Source organism: Caloenas nicobarica, chromosome 7 (genome assembly GCF_036013445.1).
Source record: "Caloenas nicobarica isolate bCalNic1 chromosome 7, bCalNic1.hap1, whole genome shotgun sequence".
NCBI classification, from domain to species: Eukaryota; Metazoa; Chordata; class Aves; order Columbiformes; family Columbidae; genus Caloenas; species Caloenas nicobarica.
The window spans coordinates 717,060-738,039 of NC_088251.1; the positions used below are offsets into that span (position 1 = coordinate 717,060).

A 20,980-nucleotide genomic window follows, 5' to 3' on the forward strand; every position below is an offset into this window, starting at 1 on the left:
ATAATCTTTAAAAAAACAAGCCCAACAGAAAGACTACAGCCCAGTGGGGTGTGTGCCACGGCGCCGGGTGCCGGGAGCAGCCAGCACCGTCCTGTGCCCGGCCCCGTGTCCCTGCGGGGACAGAGGGACGTGCTGCGGGGACAGAGGGACGTGCGGCCATCCCGCAGGGCCACGTGGGCTCCCGGGCGCAGGGACACGGCCCCGCGTGGCGAGAGGTCTGCTCGGGATGCTGCGAACAGACGAGATGCAACTCACCGTAGTAAAACCAGAGTCAGAAACGTTCATCGGTTAAAAATCCTTCAACTAGAAAGGGCATCGTTGCTACTAAAAGGAGCGGATTCCAGCCAAAACGCACCTTGGTTTTGGTGCCGGCCCCGAGCTGGGTGCCCACATGCACGGGGGGTAAGGGCTTCCCAGGAGCTACGGGGGAAATACAGACGGGGGACACGGGGACGGGAGCGCTACCTCTCGGGGGTTACTCTAGTGTCTACCTACGAGAAGAAGGGGCTGGGGCAGCCGACAAACACTCGGTGTCATCCCGAGCTGGAGCGCGACCCCCTGTGCCTTGGCAGCCGGACCATCCCCGGCAGCGCCCGCGGGGCGCCGGGCACGGCGGGGGCGCGGGCCGTCAGGACAGCGAGGTGATGTTGGAGCGGCCGCCCGGGGGGGCCATGATCTTCTGAGCCGTGCGCCTGGCAATGTGGTCGTCAGCCTGCGACCCTGCGGAGACACCGGCATTGGCAGCGGCGCCGCGGGGCTCCCGCGCTTCAAACGCACAGATTTTAAAGTGTGCCCTTTCTGGGAAAAACTAGTGTTTTCCATATGTACTATTTTGGACACTACACTATCATAGTACAGTTTGAAGTGGCTTTGCCTGAATATCTTTCTTTTCTATTGCACCTTTCTGTAAAGCACTGTAAGTGGCTTTTCTGTAATTAAACACTTTCTATATAATAAAATGTGGGACCTTGTACATTTATTAAACAACATGCGATCCATCTGATTTCAACCAGCTAAGAAAACAAAATTTAAGAAGTTTTATGGCAGAGCATTGTTTTTTCCAAGGTCCCAAAAGCTGCCAGGCAGATTTCTGCAGGATGCTGAGCTGCTCACACAGGAAGACCAAAGGAATTATCTGTCTGGTTCCTGAAAACCGAGTTATTTGGCTGGTCTCTACAAAGCCAACTGCTCCTAACCCCCGGCTTGTGGGGGACACAGCTGGGGCTGAAGTCCCGACCCCTGACAGCCAGGGCAGTGTCCCCAGTGACCCGGGCAGGGCCGCGGTGACACCCCGGCCGTCAGCCTCCCCCTCGTCCTCGTGGCTGCAGCCCCCGCGTGGAGCCGCCTCACGGCCCCCGCCAGGCTCTGCGATACACGTCCATCGATGCATTTACACATTACTGGGCCACATCGAGAGATTTCTGCGCTGCATTTCGTCCCCAGGCTGCTGCAACAGTCAGCATTGCTTTTTACTGAGCAAAACCCGAGTTTCTGTTCCTCAGCTTCGCGCCGCTGCTCGCGCAAACCCGGGACTTTGTGGCAGCCATGCAAACCGGCCACCCCCCACCCGCAGCCCCCCTTCACTTTCGGGGAGCCCCCGGACCTACCAGACAAGCTGAAGCCCGACTGATGGAGGTTGCGCACGGGAGCAGCCGGGGCTTTGCTGGCGCAGGGCGCGACGCGGGAGGCCGGGGGGGCCGCGGCTTTGGCGCTGGCCAGGACCTCGTGCACCGGCCCGTCGTACAGCCCGCGGGGCACGCCGTGCACCTCGGCCAGCTGCGGGGAGGCACGGCTGTCAGCCCGGCCGAACCAGACGCAGAGCCAGCGCGGGGAGCGGCGTGTCTGCGCCCCTCCCCGTGGGCACCCAGCGGCTCTGCCCACCCCCCACACTGCTCCTGTCCCAGTAGCACACGGACACGGGGAGGGCAGAGCTGGCCAGAAGCTTTTCATGTGCCTGCATGTCTTCGTCTCCTCTAAACCAGCTGGGCCAGCACACTGAAGGATTTATCTGATTGCATCTCCAGTAACTACCGAACGCGGCATCCATTACCCTCTGACAGATGCAAAGCAGGCACTGGTAACACAATAACAAGAACGTTCCCAATTCAGGCAGGACAGGAATCCTTCCCTTCTACCTCCAGGCTAACCAAACAAAGCCAGGTTTCCTAGAAGTCATATTCTTGCTTTATAACTTTATAATAGGCAAACAGTACTAATAATACTAGCATTACTAGCTGTAATACTAAAATACGCATTACTGATTAATGTGCCAAGCCACACACCAAAGCAGTTACATGACAACATTACAAATTTCCAAGGCCTAAGAAGAAATAATATTATTATTTTTCCTGTTGCCTATTCCATTAGGAAGCTTACTATAACAGTGATTGCAACACAGTAATGCAGAGAGATTGCAACAGAAATACAGGATTATTGCAAATAGAATTCTCCTTACCCTGTTTCTTGCCTTTATCCTCTTATAAACAAAATCAGGGAACGTCTTTCTAGGAATGAAGCGACCAGACCCCTGGGTGACGCACAGGTTTCCATCTTCAAGAACAACTTTCCCCTGACTTATGACCACGGTAGGAACCCCATGACACTCTGTGCCTTCAAATATGTTGTATTCCACGTTCTGGAAAAAAAACAAAACCAAAAAAAGATATTCAATACAGTTAAGATTTAAGAAGACAAGAAGCCAACTACACACAAACCCCACTTTTGTACATTGCTCCTCGTGCACAATCAGTTGTACCTAACTAAACCTCCATATTTCAAATAATAAGGTTCTTCTAAGTGGTGAATGAAAGCGAACTGGAATGGAGAAAGCAGATCCTCAGAACGCTCGGTACCCGCCCAGCAGACTTGCAGCTCTCCTGGGCAAACCGGACTTGTACCGTACACCACTCTCCTCCCTGAGCCCCGGACCAGCCCAGCTCTCCATTCGGGGACAGAAGTTCTTGTCATTTCTCCCAAGTCGCTGCAACTCTTCCACCAAAACAGGTACGGAAAGCCAGGTCTGTTGTGTGGGAAATGCAAAATCCTGCCGCTTTCTTCAAATGCTCCCATGACTATCACTAACGAATCTTCTAAACAACAAAGTTTACACCGAAAAAATGCACCATTATAAAAAAGCGAAAGTTAATTTTCTGGATCAAAAGAAAACCTGTTGCTTTTTTTTTTTTTTTAAGAAAACACTTGAATACTTCAATCACAGTGAGAATTTTCTTCAATAAAAAACATTTTGGTGAAAAAAAAAAAACAAACCACCCAGGTCAAAATGTTTCTACATGAACTCCAATCAGCAGTACCACCAGCGTTCCTCACGACACCTCACCCCTCGCTTCCAGCTGCAGCTTCTGGCCCGGGCTCATACAGGTTAGTTTGGGGCACCCAAGGCCTGGAAAGCCACAGCTGGAATGTCACTAGTGCACCCCAGTCTCTCCTGAGTGACCCTGACAGACAGGCAGGAATGGCTCTGGCTCTTCTGGAAGGATGCTGATACTTTAAACTATATTAATAGTTTAATATTTAAAACAAGTTCAGCACTTACAGTATTCTAGTCCCCAGCGAACACATTGATCTTAAAGTTTCTGTACTGGATGCAGAGTGTCCCAGAGTAGTCACTGCTACTCAATTACGGTTCTACCTTCTACAGTAACAAAAAGATATTTTCATTGTATTTTTAAAAGCAAATGCAAGGCCCTTCATCACTTTATCTGCACCAGCAGCTCCTCCCTTGCTGAATGATCTGACCTTTCTGATCTGAAGAAATACATGGCTTTGCTACTCTCTTCTGACTCATAAGCCAGCTCAAGAAAATAGTTTTTAAAACACTTTACTGAATGGTGGGTTTTTGCCGAGATGATTTTTGTAGCCTTGGGGTTCCACACGACCAGGTCGGCGTCGGCGCCCACGGCCACGCGTCCCTTCCTGGGGTAGCAGTTGAAGATCTTGGCAGCGTTGGTGCTGGTCACCGCTACAAAATCATTCTCGTCCATCTTCCCGGGGACCTGGGGGCAGAAGGACAGAGGGACGGGCACCAGGGACGTGTCCCAGTCCCGGCAGCGGCCCCGTCCCCGCTCCCCCCAGCAGTGACAAGGCACCGGGAGAAGAAATCACAGGATTGTGCGGGGTGAGGATCCACACTGCGACAGTTCTGGGGACAGGGGACGGCTGAGACCTGTCTCTGTAGGCTAAATAATACAGCAGAGGTTTTTAGTTTCCCTGGACTCTGTGAAATTTAAGGTCTCTGAAAAACATGCCCTTCACTGGTAGGTTCCAACTCCCTGTACAGGCATCTCATGTTTACTAAAGATGGTTAAGGACATTTCAATGAAGAAGGACGGGAAATGAACCTAAATAGTGCTATTTATATGTATTATCTTAAGACAAATTCGATTTATCTTTGAACAAAGCCTGGCTAGGACAGAGACTTCAGGGTGGCTTGGTTGCCAAGCTCCCGGCAGCTCACCCAGCGATGTCTGCTCCACGGATGCAGGCGAGAGCCCCAGGGATGCTCCTGGGTGGGGATGCAGGCGGGAGCCCCAGGGATGCTCCTGGGTGGGGATGCAGGCGGGAGCCCCAGGGATGCTCCTGGGTGGGGATGCAGGCGGGAGCCCCAGGGATGCTCCTGGGTGGGGATGCAGGCGGGAGCCCCAGGGATGCTCCTGGGTGGGGATGCAGGCGGGAGCCCCAGGGATGCTCCTGGGTGGGGATGCAGGCGGGAGCCCCAGGGATGCTCCTGGGCAGTCAGGGCACAGCCTGGGCAGGGACACGGGACTCGCTCCAGACACTCGTGTTCTGAAGCTCTGCCTGGCAGACACGGGGGTGCCACAGGAACCTGTCCCCAGCATGTCCCCACCAGAGGAACCCGTCCCCACCGGTGGGGCCTGGGGACACCGGGCAGCTGGCAAGCACGACCATTGCCACGGCCACCAAGGGAGAGACGCCCTGTCCCCATCCGCCAGCCCTGGCCTCCTGTGAGCACTAGGGAAGAGGAATATCGCATCTCACCCTTCAGGAAATTTGTCAGAGAGTCTTTCTCCGCGACTGCAAGCAGAAGTGGGGCAGATGATCCCTGCAGAAGCCTTTGAAGACACTCCAAAGGCATTTGGGTGTCGCATTGTCTCTCATTAGCAATCTCCTCTGAAGCAGCAGTCTAGACAGTGTCACACCTCCGGGCTCGTTTGACTTAACGAGGACACTGACATCACCTGGCACGAGCACCACGCACGCGTCCCTGCGCCCACCCCCAGCTCCGCCAGGACCCCGCGGCGTTCAGCACCTACCACACACTGCTCCCAGACGATGGCCATCCGCTCCTCGATGCCGTTGGTCCCCTCGGGGATGAGGGTGAAGTTGTCCTTGCCCACAGCCTTCTGCGCCGTGCTGAAGGTGCAGTGGGCGCTGCCCGCGACCTGCAGGTCCCCGCTGGGCACAGCACAGCAGGGTCAGAGGAGGGACCCGCGGGGCCACCAGCTCCCCCAGCACCCCCACCCCGGCAGCCGCGTCTGGCACCGATGGCTCGTGTCCTGCCGGCTCCGTCCGCTCGCCACAGACGGTCCCACCAGCAAAGGCAGGCGGCTCACATCCCTGCATCCCCAGGGAAGGCAAGGTAAGGTAAGAGACAATTTTTACAGGTACTCGGAGGTATCTCTATTGATTTGTACTGTAATTAAGCACTGGAATCATCTAAGAGATGTAAACAGCAGCCTCATGAGCACTATTCTCTCTGAAGCCGGCCATTACTTTTACTATTTAACCCAACGTTTCAATCCTAGAATCACAGAATACCAGGCTGGAAGGGACCACAAGGAATCTTTGTTACCTTCCTTTTGAATCTCAGATTATTTTAGGAAATGGTTCTCCAAGCAAGGTTCTTTAAAAGCAAGGATATGGTTAAATAAAACAAGATCCTGGATAAACCCAAGCATTATACACTATCATATATTACAGTTCAAGAACTGGATCCACACCAGCAGGCAGGGAGAGAGAACTGAGCACGCGTAGGCTCGCTGGGCCGGGGAGCACGCCTCCCGATGCATGGCAAAGCTGTGCTAGACTGACCTATGTTTGTATTTTATTGCTTCTTTTAAGAAAATATTAAATGTCTTGAGATATCTTTATATACTATCTAAGACATACTAACATGAAACACTTCTCTAGTTAACAACTGTTTATCCTTCTAAGAAAAAAAATCACATTTCAGGGAACTCTAAGAAATGTTTATTCTTTAAAATATGTATCACTGCTTTTTTTTTTTTTTTTAACAGTAATCTGGATCTACAAACACCTCTCATCCCATTTCAAAAGTTCTTGCTACGTGACTTCTGGACCTGACTTTTCTAACCCCACCCAGCGCCCGCTCGGCAGCCACGCCGTGGCTGCAGGTGGCATCGGAAGGGACACGGGCAGATGTGCCGGGACAGCCGTGTCGCCGGGACTCACCAGGACAAGAGGGAGGCGAGGTGCTCGGGCGTGCTGGGGTCCGGGCTGAGCGGGGGGGACGTGACGAAGGCGGCAGCTTTGGCCCAGTTCTTGCTCCAGTAGTGCGAGCCGTCAGTGCCCAGGCTGGCGGCGATGGGCTCCCCGTACACAACCGTGCCTGGGGAGCAATCGGTTAATGAGTGCCAACGAGCCGCACGTCCCGCGGCCTCTTTCACACGCTGCAGACAAATACTGCGGTTAACGATACCAGAGGGTTTCACTGATCTTCAGCGGTCTCGGTATTTCAGCTTTTAAAAGTCACGTTAATCCCTCAGATTATCTCATATGACTGGGAAATGCTGTCAAAACAAGTTTTGAATCTGTCTGTTTCCTCCTTAGACCAAACACACGCTGGTACGTACCAAGCACCAGGCGTGCCCGCGAATCCCACAGCGTGTCCTGGCTGGGGCAGGAGGGCCGCGTGTCCCCGTCCTGCCCTGCCCTGCTCCCCGCGGGGCTTCCGGCTCTTCCCACTCGCCCCCGCCTCAATTCGGAGCTTGCTCCAGATCCATTTTTTATTCAGTTCATGACAAACGATTGCAACTGAATTATTTCCTTTTTTCAGCTGCATCTACTGAGATTCAGGTGTCAAAGTTTCAAGCACATTTCCTCAAATCTTCCCAGCTCAGAGCAATTAGCACTGGCACACTCGAAGAAAAGCCAACGCCAAGTTTTAGCACCCTTAAAATGTGAGAGAACTTGGGTGATAACAAGTTCTTAAACCTTGCAGCTAGAATGATATTCTTGGGCATATTTAAATAGGCTCACTTAGTGTGCAAATATGAAACGCTTCACCTTTTCTCTTTGCTTGAGCTACCACGTCTGCTGCGCCTTTGCTCATGACTTTGGTGATGTACAAGGGGCAGTTGGCTTGTTTGGCGATGGTGATGGCCCGGTACACGGCCTCCGCCTCCACCTGCCGACACAACAACAGCGGCAGAAGCGGCTCAGGGCTCCTCTGCGGCACCCGAGCCCGGGACACGCTGCCCAGGGACCGCGGACGTTACCTCCTCGGGGCGGCTGAGGACGTGTCCCTCCGGGCCGGTAATCCCCAGCTCCAGCAGCCTCTTCTGCTCCTGGGTGGATGGAGATGAACAAAAGAGCAGTCAGTGGTACCCACAGCCTGTCTGAAGCACTGCGGGGCACAAAACAGCTCTTCGGAAGCACCCGAAGGACGATGGAAACTCATGAAACCTGTGACGCTCCACAAGCCACTGCAGCAGACCCACCGCATGCTGTGGACACCTTTCTGGACTGGGCCCTGCTGTGTCCCAATGGCACCTTTGGACCTTCCCCACTCGGTACGTCTCCATCACTGCGCTCCCCTTGCAGGCATCCTCCGAGTTTACCCCCAGGGCTCAGGTGTCAACATGCTGGCAGCTTAAAGACATACATCTGAGGATGCTAAACTCCCGGGAATCATGTTAATTTTCACAGCCAGCTGAAGAAAAGGTTTCTCAGATAAAACCCCGGGGAGGTGGGAATTAGCCTCTGTCCTGTTTGTCCCAATAAGCCCATTTGCAGGACTGGGATTTTGCTTTCATCTTAAACTCTCCTCCCACACCAGACTTAATGTTTGTGTGACCATAAGGTAAAAGGAACTGCAAGTCTAGTTCTACCTTGTGTCACCTGTTTGCACTACGTACCCAAGATTTTATTTTCTAAAGGTAAAAAAAGAAAAACAATGCACATGAGTATAATTAGATATAAGGAAGAAATTCTTCCCCCTGAGGGTGGTGAGAGCCTGGCCCAGGTGCCCAGAGAGGCGGTGGATGAAGCATCCCTGGAGACATCCCAGGCCAGGCTGGACGGGGCTCTGAGCAACCTGAGCTGGTGCAGATGTCCCTGCCCATGGCAGGGGGGCACTGGGGAGCTGGGGAGGCCCTTCAACACAAACCATCCCATGATTCTGTGATCTGTTAAAGTCAGCGCTTGGCCTTAAATCAAGATACTCCACTCAACCTTTAACCTAAATGAAAATAAATACCGTACCTCATCGATGATGTCGCCGTTTTCAGCATGCACTTGGGCAATGGCCCCCAGGTCTCGAATAATGCAGAATATTTCATACATCTGCCAAGAGACAGCGAGTTGCCCAACATCAGAGAAGTCACAGCCCGGCTCAGCGCGCGGGCGATGACGCTCGCTGGGTGCTGGCTGCGTTACCTGGGCATCGCTGCACTGAAGTTTGTCTTTGTAGGCCATAAAAACCAGGAACGAGTTCACACCTTGAAGAAAGAAAATTAAATGTGCATTTATCGTCCCAGTTGAGAACTCAGCGATGCGGCACGGGCTGAGCAGGGGGTGTTCAGACCAGGGGGTTTGTGCAGGCTGGGGTCAGATGGAAAGCAAAGCAAGGGGCTGGAACGGGAACTGTCCCCACCAGAACTGAACCCCAACGCTTGGGAGCCATGACAGACAATACACCCCGGCTTTGGATGCACCTGAACCAAAGAACCCCAACCTGCTGCCCACTTCTGCTTTGAGGTCCTCTCTGTAACTTGGTCCGAAGGCAGAATCAAACACATTGCTCCCAGGCTGAGTGCTCCCTCCAGTGGCGGGTACGATTTATGGTTTATCCTCAGTTTCTTTCTGATAACAGTATTTGAATTAGTGCCTCAGTGCTAAGATTACATTACAGCAAAAGATGCGACTCTGTAATATTAGAGCGCTGTTACTTAGTGCACTGCTATTTAGCTAGAGAAAAAGGTGGGCGGTACTTTGCATAGAGCGCTGCACGCAATCCCAATTTCTATCATTTCTGTCTAACATAGAGGATGATTCATGAAGCGCTGAGTCAAAGCCAGAGAATTGCTACTGTATTTTATATGGATAGAGGCAACAACTAATCCCAAACTACAATCAAATTACAAATAAACTGTATTTTATGGGAACATACATATGAAAAATACCTGCTATAAGCTTGGAATGGCTGCATCACTTGAGCCACTCTGCACTTTAATAGGAAATTCACTGCAAATTTCTATGTTAATTGGCCAATTAAGCCCTTGCTTGCAAGGCTGCAAATTACACCAAAGTCATTTAGCTCTGCATTAGCATATCTGAAAGCAAAATGTAGCTCCAAACATGGAAATAAGTATTAATGAAATGCAAGAATTCCTGCCACATGGCCTGCTTTCCCGTAAGCCACGTCCAGCGGATACTTCAGCATGTGCAGGAATTATAGGAACAAACAAAATCTCTGTGGAAAGCCTAAAGCTCAGTCCTATTCTATAAACCTCATCTTGAACATTTTTATTTAAATACTTTTCTGTACAGAAGGCAGCCTGAATCAGGGTGCTGATACCATTCCTTCAGCTTCCAAAAGGGATTTCTATGGCAGGGCTGTACATTGTGCGACGGTGAGAGCACATGAACAGGACATACACACAAAGAAATTTAACTCACAGATGCTTAGAAAACATAAGGTGAGAGCAAGTGGAAAAGCTAACTTTCTTCGCCAAGAAAAGCAAACACAAATGTGGAGGCAGATAAAAGAGGTCTGCAAGCAGTCTGCCTGTCTTTAAAAAACAAGTCGCTTTCTTTTTTTTGCGAACCCTTCTAGTTTTTGTGATAATGGCTTATGTGCAATCAGAGAGGCAAAGGATCACACCTCGAGAGCAATGAGCAGGGTCCCCCACGTACCCCATTTACGTGGGGTGGGAGGAACACGGCAGCGACAACCCCCATGGCTTCCCCTGCACGACCTGCTTGTGTGCATCTGCCGAAATAACGACGGACCTGCTTAAACACCCGGAGGGGTTTAACAGATGCATAGATGAGGTTCTTAGGGACACGGGTTAGCGCCAGAGTTAGGTTATGGTTGATGGTCTTGAGGGTCTCTTCCAACCCAAACGACTCCATGACTCAATGCGGGGGGTGGCTGGGGGTCACCGCCAGCAAACCCCGCTCCCGGCCTTACCCTTGTCCCTGACCAGCGCCTCCATCTCCTCGCGCAGGCCGTCGTGCCAGCGCGGCACGTCGAGGTGCAGCGCGTAGTCGCAGCAGGCCTGGCCGTCGGCGCGGCCGCGCCACTGCTCGTAGGCGCCCAGCAGGCTGGTCCCAGCGTCCGGGCACACGTGCTCAACTGGGGAGAGACCGGCCCGCGTCAGCACGGGGGCAGAAACACCCGGGGGAGCGGCCAGCAGCGCTCTGCTGCGCGGCTTTGCCGCTGGGGAAAGGAGACAGCTTAATGCTAATCCATTTTGACAGCCTTGGTTAAAGATGAAGGGTAACAAATTTCCCACGTAAAGTGAAACAAATGGAACAAACTATCTCCAAGTTGCGGCTACTATTATCCCTTTTTTCACCCAGCACGGCATGTGAGAGAGGCTGGTGCCCAAAGCGTGTCCTCGCACGCTTTTGCATTTGGCAGGGGCTCCTGCACTTCTCTGTGCTCCTGCTCCCGCAGCACTGCCCAGATCAGCAGCGTCTGCTGAGACTGATCCTTCGGCCACGTACCACGACAAAACCAGAAATCAGAATTACTTTACATCAACACAAAACCAGAACCCGTGCTCACAGATATGAAAAAAACTCTGACAAAAACACACTTGCCAAGCTATTAAAAATGTATTAAAAGGTGTTTCAAGCTTTCTTCTATTTTATTCTCTTACAAGGTGAAGCAGGAGCAACTATATATTTTTAATATATGTGTGTGGCAATGGAAGGAGGTTCTGAAAGGCACATAATGCATTTTAATTAGCTTTGCAGCACTTTGATTTCTACGGCAAAAATTAACATTTCTCTGCTGTGAGGGTAAACAGTCTCTGCAATGATAAATGGCCCCGTGTATTTTGCTAAACAATGTTCTACTCAGAAGTCTATTGGAACGCTGCTCCATCTTACTGATCATGGTGGTGCCTCCTGCCAGGGCGGCTCTCGTGCCGTGGTAGAAGTCATCAGCCGGGGTCATCCCCAGGACGGGCATCTGCAGCCTGGTGTGCACGTCTATCCCCCCCGGCATCACCAGCTGCCCGTAGGCACCGATCGTCTTTACACCATCGGGAACAGTCAGATTTTCTCCAATTTGTCTGAAAACGATATTAAGATCTCCTGCCAATTGGCAACAACTTTTAAGCAAAGATGCAAAAACAACTCCTAGGAAGTGCTCGTGGGCACCCATCACCCCCGGCACTGCCCATGCTGCTCTCGTAGCGGAGTCGGGAGTGCCACCCCGCGGGTCCCACCCCACAGGTCCCACCATCCCACCCTCCCGGGTCCCGCACTCGGCAGCGGCGCTGGGGACACCCCCGGCCAGCATTGCAGGGACACTGCTCAGAACGGAGGAGCTGCTCCGTCAGCACTTCGCACGCCGTTCCAGCCACAAGAGCACACTAATGTAGTTCCATCTTGACATCATTCTAAAGAGCTGCCCTTGTTTTTCAGAAAGGGAACATATTTCCAAGAGAAAAATGACAGAAAGGAACCTTGCTCACATTCCATGGCACTGTATCATGCTTGAAAATTACATTATAAAATATAAATTTTTAACTTACTTTATTAAACCGTCTTCCACATAGATGTCTGCATAAAATGACTGATCATCGTTGACAATTTTTCCTCCTTTGATTAGAAGCTGGTCACTCTAATGGAAAAAACCCCACACTTTTAAAAAATATTACTTTATTTAGATGTTACTTTACTCATTCTGAGCTTTCATTAATTCCAGGACTTAATATTTGCCCTTCAATCGTACAAGTTTAGTTGAATACCCAAACTATTCTACACCAAAGCCCACCTGCATTTCGCAAAGGAAATGACATGAAACCATCACATGAGAGGAGCATAGATGTGCTCCGAGGTGCGGTACCAGCCTCAGGGTGTCCAGGCAGCACAGCACAGCCCCACAGCTCTGGGTACCAGTGCGATCCCACGTCCAAGGTGTGAGCTGCGCATCCCTGAGCGGAGCGGGCAGAAGGGCATGTGCTCCAGCCGCTGCTGCTCCACTCCTGCCACCCCAAGGCCACCACCAGCTCCCTCAGACCAGGTTCAGGGACTGACCCAAGTTCTCAGCAAGTTTGCAAGATCAGCATCCTGCAGCTCAGCCACGTTCCTGCCTCCTCCATCAGCTCCGGTTACTGAGACTTTAAGTGCATCTTATTAACCTGATAATTTATTGACGTTCGTTAGTTTTCACAGCCTTGTGAGGCAGATAAAGCCTCAAGGACTTTCCTCACTTCAAAGCAAGCCAGTGGCACAGTTGTCAGATTTGCTGAATCTTTAACCAGAAAAATTAGATAGCAGTGGCATTTATGTAAATGTGGAACCTAATTTAGAGGATGCCTTTCCCACTCTCCGGTTATTGCTAGAAAAAATATCACCAAGTCCAAAATGGACAACACAAAGAGCACAGCCTTAGCACAACAACAAGCGAGGGATGCAGGAGCACGTGGAGATGACTTGCAACACAGCGATGTGTGCTGATGCAAAACAGCCCAGAAAACATTCTGGGGTCTTGTTTTAAAGAGCATCACCGGCATATAAAAAAAAATTATAGAATTGCATTGTGTTTTTTAAACTATCCCGGCTTTTATTGCGTCTTTATTGTTTTCCCTTGTCCCATAAAATCAATCAAAAGAAGCCTCAGGGCTTGCTGCCCCACGGGAGAGCCCAACGGCTCCTCCCCTTGCGGGACCCATGCTCACCCCATCCTCATCCTCACCCCAGCCCCACCCTCGCCCTCACCCCATCCCAGCTGTGCCGCCCCAGCCCCGCACGCCCCGGATCCGCTCCCGCACAGTAACGCAGCTCGGCCCCGGCAGCCACCGGGATGTTTTCAAGGGAACTCAGCCGTGAGCCAGCAAATCCAGGGAAAACAAGCATCGCCGTCTAGAGGTTTTTCCCGACTGCTGCTGAGAAGCCCTGGCACCACGAGCGGGGGAATCCGCTCCCACGCTCGCTGCTCCCGACCAGCAGCACCGGGGCCGGCGGAGCCGCTCCGCCCGCCCCGCGCCGCGCACCGGCGGCCGCGGGCGCTGCCATCTGTACCGACCGCGCTCCGAGGCGGCCGGATGCCGGGCAGGGAACGAGGCAAGCACATGCTTCCCCGCCCCTCCAAGCCCATTCCGCGAAAAAAAGCGGTTCCGAAACACGTTTTCCGCCCCAGCGCCCAGAGGAAAGTTGGGGAGGCGGCGGGGCAGCCCCGCAGCCACGGTGAGGGTCGCGCCGGCCTTTGTCCCCGCGGCCGGGCGGGCTTTGTCGGCGGGACCCCGGCTGCGCCCCGGCCAGCGGCAGACAAAGCGCCGGGGCCGCCGGGCTCGGGCCGCGGCCAACAAAGGGAGCGGCGGAGCCCGCGGGCGGGGGCTGCCCCGCCGCACCCCCTGCCCGGGAGGGCCGGCTGCTCCGGCCGCGCCGACCAACGGGACCGCCGGGCTCCCGAACCCCATCAGCGGACACAAGCACAGCGGCTCTCCCCGCGACTGCGGGCCCCCCGGGCGGGGAGAGCGCCCCGCTCCATCACCCCCGGCCGGGACAGACCCACAAAACCCCGGCCCCGCCGGACCGGCACCGGGTCGGGTCGGGCTCGCAGCCCCCGCGGTCCCGCACAGCCCCGCGCCGCGCAGGGAGCCCCTCACCGTGCTGCGGGGGATGCTCTTCTTGCCCTGGTGCGACATGTTCCCGCCGCGCTCCGCCCGTGTCTGCGGGTGTGTTTGTGTCTGCACGTCCCTGCGTGCGTGCGCGCCCCCCGCCCGCTCCCCCCGCCGGCCCGGGGCCGCGCTCCTGGCGCTGAGACAAAGCCGGCCCGGGGAAAAGGAGCGGAGCGGAGCCCCCGGGGTCGGTCCCGCAGCCCCGACGGCCCCGCGGGTCCAGCGGCGGGACGGGATGCGCAGCCACTGCCCGCCGGTTCCGTCCGCCGCCTGGAGCAGCCCTGCGGCCGCGGGCAGGGGCCGGGAAAAGTTGTATGTTCAGAATGAAACGTGGCCGCTCACCGAGTCTTAGGATCGTCTCTGCAAGCAGCCCCTCCACCGGACTGTTCCCGGCTCCCTTCCCGGCGCGGGGCTCTGCCCGGCGGGGCTGCGACGGGTCGGAGCCGGGAGGGGTGTCGGCCAGGACGGCTCCGCGCTCCCCCCGGGACTCCGCAAGCCGCGGGCGGCGAAGGGGCGGGCGCTTATCCCCGGGGAGCTCAGGGCATCGGGCCGGGGCTGCCGGCTGCCTCCCTGCCTACCCCGGGCCGGCCCGGCAGGCGGGAGGGCGGGGAAGGGACGCGGGGAGGAGGCTCAGCCGCTCCTTACCTGCGGACAGCCGGCCGGCAGCTCTCCTGGGGCCGGCGCGGCGGGGCCGGGGTCGGGGGCGCGGCGGGACCCGCCGGAGGGGGTCCCGGGGCTGGGGGCGCCGAGCGAGGCGAAGTTCAGCGTCTTGTTGTCGAAGGCGTCCTCCACGCTGCAGAACATCCCGCCGCGCTTCTGCCGCGGCCGCGGGCTGCCCGCGCCCAGCCCCGCGAAGCAGGCGGGCAGCGGCTCCTCCCGCTGCCCCGACATGGGGGAGCCCCCGCCGGCGGCCGCCGCGCCGCTCCCCCGGTGCCGGCACCGCTGCGCTCCCGCAGCCGTCGCGCCCTGGGGAGAAGAGCAAAGCGCGTTAAGAGCCGCGCAGGGACCGGCCGCCGCCCCCCGCCCCGCCCGGCCGCCCCTGCCCATCCACCCGTGTGCGGCCGCCGGCGGTTTGCACGGCGGGTTGCACGGCGGGTTGCACAGCGGTTCGCACAGCGGTTTGCACAGGGGGTCGCACAGCCGGTTGCATGGCGGGTTGCACCGCGGCCCCGCCGGGACGGGTCCCAGCGCCCAGCTCCAGCCCCGCCACCCGCTCACCGCGCTCGGCAGCCCGGCCCGGGCTGCGGGGTCACCCCCGTGCCCGCGGGAGCGTCCTGTCCCGGGGGTGGCCCGGGCGGAGTGATGAACGCCTCACACTGTCACATCTCTCCTGGCACTCGCTTCAGACATCGGGTTCCCGCTCATCTCGGTAGGTACGAGATGGATTTGTTCCCGCCGGCAATTAAGTGATGAGAAAATAAGAAAAGTTAGTATTCAGCTCAGTAGGAGGTAAGTTACATTACTGTGGGTTTGCAAGAATATTTTTTTTGTTCACGATTTAATCGATTTTTTCAGGTAGAATTCAGAAAGTGGTAAAAAAAAAAATGCGTTATAATAAAAAAATCAGTGAAGTTACAGTAACTAATCAAAGGCTTCCTTTGTGCAACCTGGGAAAAGAACCAAAACAGTTTATCTAATTTGAAGATTTAAAACAGATCTTTTTATTAAAAGTTTACAATAATTTATGTATTTTACAAATGAATAGAAAGTCTCTTGCTATATATCATATGAATCACAATACAAAAATATGTGTAAAATTCTGTAATTGAGCAATCAAGCCCTATTTTAGGCCTGTCAATTACTGTTTCAGCACTGACCAAACATTACATATTTAGGATATGGTTGTCAGGATTATATTAGAGAACACAAGTCACGGCACGCTGGCCCTTGGGAAAAAAAACAAAACATTTTCTCTGGTTTACATTTTGCATAAGTTTACAATAGTTCCTTTTTATAAAATGTACAATACATAAGTACAGGGTTTAATACATATATTCACAATACGATTTCCTGAGTCTAAACTAAATCCATGTTGGTGCTGGCGCACGCTGCCCATCGCGAGGTGGTGGCATCGGGGACACGCAGGGACATGCCGTGGGTCCACCCAGAGGGACTCCTGGGCGCGTTTCTCTTGGCGGTCAGGAGTTTGTTCACGAGCTGTGTAAGGCACTCACGGATACTCTGAAGGCTACAGATAGTACTAGAGCAGAACACTGTCCAGAACAGCCACAGTCCTCCGACAGAGTACAGGCCTGAGCCCCCCAGCGCGGTGTGGCAGAGCCAGCTGCAGTTCCCATGGATTTCAGTTTAGACGTGTAGCGCTGCAGCTGCGGCAGCCGGACCGCAGCACAAGAGCCCCACGGGACCGGGCAGGAGCGTCCGGCCGCCCCGGTGCTGCCCAAAGCCGCGGCGGCACCTGTCCCGCAGCCGCACACCGCTGCAGGGCTCGCAGGTGAAACGCAGCCGTCGCGATAGATCGGTAACGCACCCAGGGATACACTTGGTTTATCTGCCCCTGTCCTGTCGTTGTTTGAAGGAAATCTGGGGAATTTATAAGAGATGCTCACAGGTGAGAAGCCAGAGTGGTTGGCTCACGCTGGTCACCTGAGGAGCAGGACAGGTGGGGGTCCCTCCCCAGGCTGTGCCCCCCGCTTTGCTCTGCTGCCTCACACTGGCACCCCTGGATGGAGGGGCTGCAGGAAAAAGCTTCGTCACAGAGGCCCCATTAGGGTGATGACCCCCGCTGCGGCCCTGTGGCTTTGAGACCATGTTTTTAAAAGATGCACAAGACTCAGAGGTAAGAAGAGAGCAAACGAGACATGACACGGCTCGTCTCACAGATGAAGGGTGGCACCATCTCCACAACGGCTCCGGGCCACAGCCAGGGACTCATCGTACGAAACCCCAGCAGGATCAAACACAAAGTGACTGAAAATTGAGCGAAAACCCTAATGTTGGAATTAAGGAGCGCATTTACGTAAATATGCTGTCTCTGCATTTATAAGAACCAGTTTTGAAAACATTATTTGAGCCATTTTTTTTCTTTCTTCCTTTCTTTCTTCCTTTCTTTCTTTCTTCCTTTCTTTCCTATGTACATATCTTTTTACATATAAATATTAACATATACATAAGCATAATCCCTTATTTACACATGTACCTGTCCTGTACAGTTAGCTTTTTAATGAAAAAAACCAAAACAAAACCATAACTAAGTGTAATTAATGGGACAATGGAACTGAAATTCTAGACACATACACACAACGTGCAAAAGCGTGGCCTGAGCAAACAGCAATGATATGGATCCAGGCCCCTTCCAAACACCCTCCTGGTCACTTGGCATTTAACAACATTTTAAGCATGAAATACAGAAGTAAAAGTGTAGCTTATCAATGTATTCCCAACATTAGTATCTGGTAGAATGCAAATTTGTTAAATTACTTTTACAATATAACCATTTGCTGATATCAGAATCCATAACTTTTGACTTAGAATGTCACATTACTTCAGTACAAATATAACACTTTTCTGAACAATTCATTTTCTTACATTTTTGTAGTTTAGCTCCCTTTGCTGTTTACACTGTCCAGTTAAAGTAGATGATTGACGTACAAGTATCTGGAGAGTTTTCAGAATTACAGTATGAAGGGATTTTCTTCGTAGCTTTACAAACTCAACACAGGCTTTGGAAGCGGTGCAGGTACCTACAGAATAAAATAAATATGAGGATTAACTGCACCTGGCATTCTCTCTCCAACACACAATTTTTAGTCCCAAGCACTACAACATTTCAATTTCATGGGGTTTGCTAGATTGCGTTAAGTAGCTCACAATTAAGTCTACAGTTGGAGTAGGCTTATCCAATTGCTGTTTTTTCTCTGAAAACAACAAAGAAGATAATTTGTTAAATGTTAAATGTACTATTTTCTTTAGGCTGTGCCATACATTTTATTATTAGTGTTTCTTAAGCAATACTCAGGTAACACTCACAATGTAATGATGATAATGCTGAGTTTAAAATGAGCCCTGTCTCCCTTCACACGAGTTCCGAGGCCGCAGCTCCCGACCCACATGTCCCAGCCCCACATCCCTCCCTGGGAGCTCCCGCTGGCATGGGGATCCTGGGATGTCCCGGGGACAGCGAGTGCGTGAGCAGTGACCGCAGCACCGAGACACCAGCACCGCTGCAGCCCAGTCGGGAAATAGCAACCGGGTGATTTGTTTGGTAATTAGTAGTTCTCCTCCTACCAGAAATTAAACCAAAAAAAGGCTGAGACAAATCTAGCTAAATTCCTGAGCTGACGGATAGCTGGTAAAAGCTGCTGGATTCGGTGGCAGAACCTGCCCTCCAAGCAGAAATGATCCCCCTGCATTTCCACTCCGGGATTCAGTAGCCATCCCGTATGAATATACAGTCCTGTATGGATACACAGCCCCATATGGATATACAGCCCTGTATACATATACAACCCCATGTAGATATACAGCCCCATATGGACATATGGCTCTGTATGGTTATACAGCCCCATATGGCTATATGGCTCCGTATGGATATTCAGCCCCTTATGCTACCAGGAGAGCAATCGATGCCAAATCCTACTGCCAGGGCCTCCTCAGTGCCCTCGGGACAGGGTGACGCCGCTCCTGTAGGCAACATAGACCCCAGGAATCTCAATAAGTGGTTCCTAAAAAGACATGGAACTTGGAGAAATCATGAGTAAACAACACTGGATGTTGCAGATGTCACTTTGTTTTCTGCTCGAGCGTGTCACCGCAGCCAGCGAGCAGGCAGCGCTGGGCAGCGCAGTCACAACGCGTTTAGGTGACGGCACACGGGGTGCTGGGCGCTCGCTGGGGATCAGCCGCTGCCACCGCGAATGTCACCGAAACGCTGCCTGGGCACTGTCTGGAGGGCTGACGTTTGCTTGTTTTAAAAGGAACACAGTTATTCTCTCATCATGCAATCTTCTGCCAAAGAAATTTTTTTTTTTTTTCAGAAAGCTGCGAAAATGGGTCAAAAAAAGTGTTAATGGGTGGAACTTGAATATTTGTGCACCTGAATGTTCACTGCTTCTGGAAAACGGCAGCCTCACTGAAACAGAACAATCCAGAACTGCAATTCCTCAAAGATTATGGATTTTATGTGGAAAAGGAATGATCACCTTAGTTAACTTGTTATTATGTGCAGCCTCCTACCAAGGCTGCAATGGAAGGCTATATTATATATATATCGATATGTTTTTTTATTTACAAATGGTACTAAGGGGATTTGCTGGGGGTTTGTCCAAACACAGCCGGCTGAGCTGTAAATCCCATTTCGCCTGCTCCTGTGGGGTGTCCCTGGCGGGAGCTGGCGGTGGGGACGAGCCCGTCCCGGTGACACGCAGCAGATGGGCCACCTGCCCTCGCTCCGCCAGCACCACTGACCATATGGCTGGGAGACGCGGGCGGCGTTAGCGCTGGACGTGCACCGCTCGCCATTGCTGGGGAAAAGATGAGAAATGTTCAGGGAATAACAAAAAGGCAACTAAACCACAAAGGCAGTAATTCAACCCACTAATGTTTTACCGTATCTTACTCTGCTTATGTGAGGCAGAGTTAATGATCAGTTACAATGTGGGGGCAAGCTCAAGTTGGCTGAAAACGTGAAATAATATTTGATCGAGCACCCGAACAAGGTGCAGCGGATGTCAGCAGGATGTGCTCCACGGCGTGCCCAGTGTCACAGCCGGTAACCTCGGCGGCTGCCTTGCCAAAAAGGCCAAAGACACCGCGAATGCGGGGACCAAACCCGTCCTGCCCAGCCTGGAGGTTTCTGCTCAGGGGAACTGCCGGGAGCCAGAACCAGCCTGGGGCTCCTGGGCTGCAGCCACCGGTGAATGTTTTATGTCAGGCAAGATGATGGGGCAGGTCCCTTGTAAGAAGGGACAACCTGTATTTTTTTTTTTCTTTTTTACTCTTTTTTTCTCCCCCTTTTTTTGTTCCTTTTTTTTTTTTTTTTTTCCCCTGGCAAGAAAAAGGAAACTCTCTGCTAGTTGCAATGAAGTTATGGTGATTTACAGTAGCTAAAGATCCAGCTAATACCAGTTACGGATCTTTCAATTCTTACACAAATGACAGCTGCAAAAAAGTGCACCTTATTTTTAAGTTATTTTTTGCTAATATCTGACTGCGCAAGCCAGATGAGTGCTTGAAGACGACTGACACAACTTCCCCACCTCAATTCTCTACTGAGCAAAAATGGGTCTCTGCAAAAAATTCAGAATCTTCCACAGAAGCATCATCCTGCCTAAAGCTAAAAGTTTGGTTTTATTTAAAAAACAGGTTTTAAGGTTTTAAGTGGGGAAAGCTGGTTTGGCTACAAAATTCATTGTCCCTTTTGCCCAGTGTTCACCTGTGAGGGCACCAGGGCCAGGAGCCCCCAGTGCTCCAGCCCCGCTGCAGGTATCCCAGGGAATACGTCCATGGTGTAGTTTGGTCCTGAACATACTGATCTGGAAAACTTTGGATTTTTTTCCCTCCTTAAAATAGTCAAATATACAAACAGAAGGAAAATTACCTGACATTATCCATTTATGTTGATACTAAATATATGCTACACAAAACAACTATTCATGAGCATAAAAGCATTTCACTTTATAACTACTGATAGGGCTGAAACCCAAAAGGCTGTTCCGGGGGCCCTGGGCACCCCTGAAGCTTGACAGCCCCTTCCTGGATCGGGGAGCCCAGAGCTGGTGCTGGATTGGGGATCTGGGCACCACCCTCCCAGCGAGGTGCCGGCTCAGGATTGGGACACCAGCCCCCAGCGAGGTGCCGGCTCAGGATTGGGACACCAGCCCCCAGCGAGGTGTCGGGTCAGGATTGGGACACCAACCCCCAGCGAGGTGCCGGTCAGGATTGGG

At 52.7% G+C, this 20,980-nt stretch overlaps 1 protein-coding gene across 2 annotated transcripts; it reads right to left on the minus strand.

Moving 5' to 3' along the window:
- Positions 1 to 628: 628 nt before the first annotated feature.
- DPYSL4 (dihydropyrimidinase like 4) lies at positions 629 to 14,969 on the minus strand. 2 transcript variants are annotated; one of them, XM_065638664.1, is made up of 14 exons: positions 14,724 to 14,969; positions 11,988 to 12,076; positions 11,338 to 11,522; positions 10,412 to 10,576; positions 8,656 to 8,717; positions 8,482 to 8,562; positions 7,497 to 7,565; positions 7,285 to 7,405; positions 6,451 to 6,607; positions 5,292 to 5,433; positions 3,843 to 4,013; positions 2,456 to 2,635; positions 1,608 to 1,776; positions 629 to 720 (listed from the first exon to the last, which is right to left on the minus strand). In XM_065638664.1, exons 1-14 carry the CDS (start codon positions 14,967 to 14,969, stop codon positions 629 to 631), a joined length of 1,929 nt encoding a protein of 642 aa, XP_065494736.1. The 2 variants fall into 2 exon arrangements, with proteins under 2 accessions (XP_065494736.1, XP_065494737.1); XM_065638665.1 differs by lacking the exon at positions 14,724 to 14,969 and adding an exon at positions 14,067 to 14,105.
- Between the last annotated feature and the right edge of the window lie 6,011 nt (positions 14,970 to 20,980).